Source organism: Moschus berezovskii, chromosome 14 (assembly GCF_049115385.1).
Source record: "Moschus berezovskii isolate FMDL1 chromosome 14, NW_MosBer_1.0, whole genome shotgun sequence".
Taxonomy (NCBI): Eukaryota; Metazoa; Chordata; class Mammalia; order Artiodactyla; family Moschidae; genus Moschus; species Moschus berezovskii.
The window spans coordinates 82,788,653-82,792,008 of record NC_142473.1 but is presented as its reverse complement, the minus strand read 5'-3'; the positions used below and the strand labels follow the sequence as shown (position 1 = coordinate 82,792,008).

Genomic DNA, 3,356 nt, shown 5'->3' with positions numbered 1-3,356 from the left:
GTGGAGAAAAGGGAACCCTTCCACATTATTGATAGTCCAGGTTCAATGCATGATACAGGATGCTCGGGGCTGGTGCACTGGGATGAACCAGAGGGATGGGATGGGGAAGGAGGTGGGAGGGGGGTTCAAGATGGGGAACACGTGTACACCTGGGGTAGATTCATGTCAATGTATGGAAAAACCAATACAATAGTGTAAAGTGATTAGCCTCCAATTAAAATAAATAAATTAAAAAAAAGAGTTCTCTCTTGGGTGGGTTTGGAAGAGGTAGGCATGGACTTCCATATGGCTCATGATTATAGACCTCAGACTGCAATTTTTTATCTCGAATAAAGACATTTTTGCTGGTGAAATAAAAAATAAATGAATAAAAAAATTTAAAAAAAGAAAGAAAGCAAAAAATTTTAAAAAAGAGTCCAAGTTCGATGCATGATGCAGGATGTTCAGGGTTGGTGCACTGGGATGAATCAGAGGGATGGGAAGGGGAGGGAGGTAGGAGAGGGGTTCAAGATGGGAACACATGTACACCCAGGGCAGATTCATGTCAATGTATGGCAAAGCCAATACAATAATGTAAAGTAATTAGCCTCCAATTAAAATAAATAAATTAAAAAAATAAATAAAAACAAAAACAAACAAAAATAACAAAAAGAAAAAAAATGAAATTGGTATGGCCAATATAAAGAACAGTATGGAGGCTCCTCAAAAAACTAAAAATAGAGCTAGTCTATGCTGCTGCAGAAAATAATGAATCTTAAATGGATTTAAAATATTTATACCATTTTATTTTCTACTAACAATGTATATGTTTTTCTGCTGCTGCTGCTAAGTCACTCTAGTCATTTTCGACTCTGCTCGACCCCATAGACGGAAGCCCACCAGGCTCCCCCGTCCCTGGGATTCTCCAGGCAAGAACACTGGAGTGGGTTGCCATTTCCTTCTCCAATGTGTGAAAGTGAAAAGTGAAAGTGAAGTCGCTCAGTCATGTCTGACTTGTAGCGACCCCATGGACTGCAGCCTACCAGGCTCTTCTGTCCATTTAGTTCCCTCCAAATACTCACAAACTACTAGATATTCTAGTTGATATATAGTGTTATCTACTTGAAATCTAAATTGAAAGTATTCAATATGTAATGACACTGAGCTACTTTTTATGGTATGTAGCATTTCTGGATTTTTACATTTTTATATTCTAAGGAAAATAGAATATTTTGTGATATATTATGTATCAACTTAATAATGTGATCAAGTTTTAAATGAGTGAAAAATATCCAAATCTGTAACTCAGTATTTTTTTTTTTTTTGGTTTATAATCTGAGGGATAATCACATGTATTCTAGCATGTATTCTAGGAGTGGGATATCAGGTCCTGTTTATTCACAGTTTACCTTTTCAAATCCATGTGCTGTTAGCATTCCTGTGAATTTCTGCTCATTATACATAATCTCAGATGCATAAATTTTTATGTTTATATATGAATAGATGAGAAATATATATATACATTTATTAATAATTTAAAGTGACATATATAAAATAAAATATAAGTAATAACTATCCTCACTTGACTATTCTTATAAATTATTTTTATTCAAATTTGATTTGTTCATTGATAATTTCCTGATGATGTACATAGAAGACAGTCCATTATCTCTATGATGAAAATAAATCTATTGAATGTTAAAAAGTAATTGAAATAAGCAAAAAAGAAATTAGGAAAGTTAAAGAGAGTTATGTAAGAAGTATGTTCAAAAGACATGACAGATTTATAGATTGCAGAATATTATACTACACATTCACTAGAAATATCACCATTCAAATCATAAACTCATCTCATGCTGCTTTCTCCAAATAAGATCATCAAATGCATATAGTCAAACAATGTCTCTTAATCAAAACACGATACACATTTTAACCAAATTTGTGGCAAGTGAGCCAAATTAAAGAGAGTCAAGACCCTTATTTGTCATAGAGTGGACTTCCTATGTAAGGAGACAAATACAACTAGAGTATGTTCATTTATTACTGTGTTCAGAGCACTCAGTTTAATGGGTGCACAGAAGTCAGTCTCTAAATATATGCTGCAATCATTATCTTTGCATTTCCCTCTGAGAAAACTGATAAAAATTTCAATGTTCATAGCCTCATTCAAGGAACCACATAGCAAAATGAACTTAAGAAAAGATATTACACAGTTTTTTCAATAGTCTATGAACAGCATATTTTACATCTTTGTTCCTCAAGCTGTAGATCAAAGGATTTAACATGGGGATAATCAGCGTGTAAAATATAGATGCCACTTTATCAGCATCAAAGGAATGGCTGGACTCTGGTTGAACATACATAAATATCAAAGTCCCATAGAACACTGTAACCACAGTCAAGTGGGATCCACATGTAGAGAAAGCCCTGTGCCTTCCTTCATCAGAGTTCATCCTGAGAATAACTGTAAGAATAAGCAGGTAAGACACAAGAACTATTAGCAGGGTTGAAATTAAATTAAAACCCGCAAAAATCAGAATAATCAGTTCAATTTCATGTGTATTTGAACAAAGCAAAGATATCAAAGGGAGACAGTCACAGTAGAAATGTCTGATGACATTGTAGCCACAGAAGGATGAATTAAAAATTTTTATAGTGATTAGAAGAGACACAAATGTGCTATAGACATAGGAGATTGCCACCAGCATCCAGCATGCCCTTTTTGACATGATGACTGTGTAGAGCAGAGGCTGACAGATGGCCACATAGCGGTCATAGGACATTGCTGCCAGAATAAAAAGCTCACTAATAATGAACATAATGTAGAAAGCTCCCTGAATGGCACAAAAATTGTAGAAGATTTTATTTTGATCCACAAGAAAATTTACCAACATTTTTGGGCCCACAGTTGTTGAATAACCGAGATCAGTAAGAGCCAGGTGTCTGAGAAAGAAGTACATGGGTGTCTGTAGCCTGGAGTCCACCTTGGTGAGGATGACCATGCCCAAGTTGCCCACCACGGAGATCACGTAGATGATGAGGAAGAGCCCAAACAATGGAGCCTGCAGCTCAGGGCGGTATGTGATTCCCATGAGGATAAATTCACTCAGCACTGTTCGATTGAGCTTTTCCATCAAGGTTTATCAGAAAACCTATTCCAGATAAAGATATCCGCGTAGTCAGTAGCTGTCATATAGTATCATCTGGTAAGGTTTAGTATCCAAAGCCAGTACAAATATGACAAATTTTAATTTCTAAGTCATGGTATTTTAAGATAATCCTAACTGCCACACTAAATATACATCACAATGATAGATAGATGATAGCCAATCAGTGATGATAGAGATAGGGGTGGCAATAGAAATAAATCAGTGGTT

The 3,356-nt window shown here is 35.5% G+C and overlaps 1 protein-coding gene across 1 annotated transcript; it reads right to left on the bottom strand.

Annotated features, from left to right (window-relative positions):
• Nucleotides 1–2,171: 2,171 nt before the first annotated feature.
• On the bottom strand, nucleotides 2,172–3,113 carry LOC129554082 (olfactory receptor 8K3-like). The gene has a single exon (XM_055422727.2). It carries the CDS (start codon nucleotides 3,111–3,113, stop codon nucleotides 2,172–2,174), a length of 942 nt encoding a protein of 313 aa, XP_055278702.2.
• Between the last annotated feature and the right edge of the window lie 243 nt (nucleotides 3,114–3,356).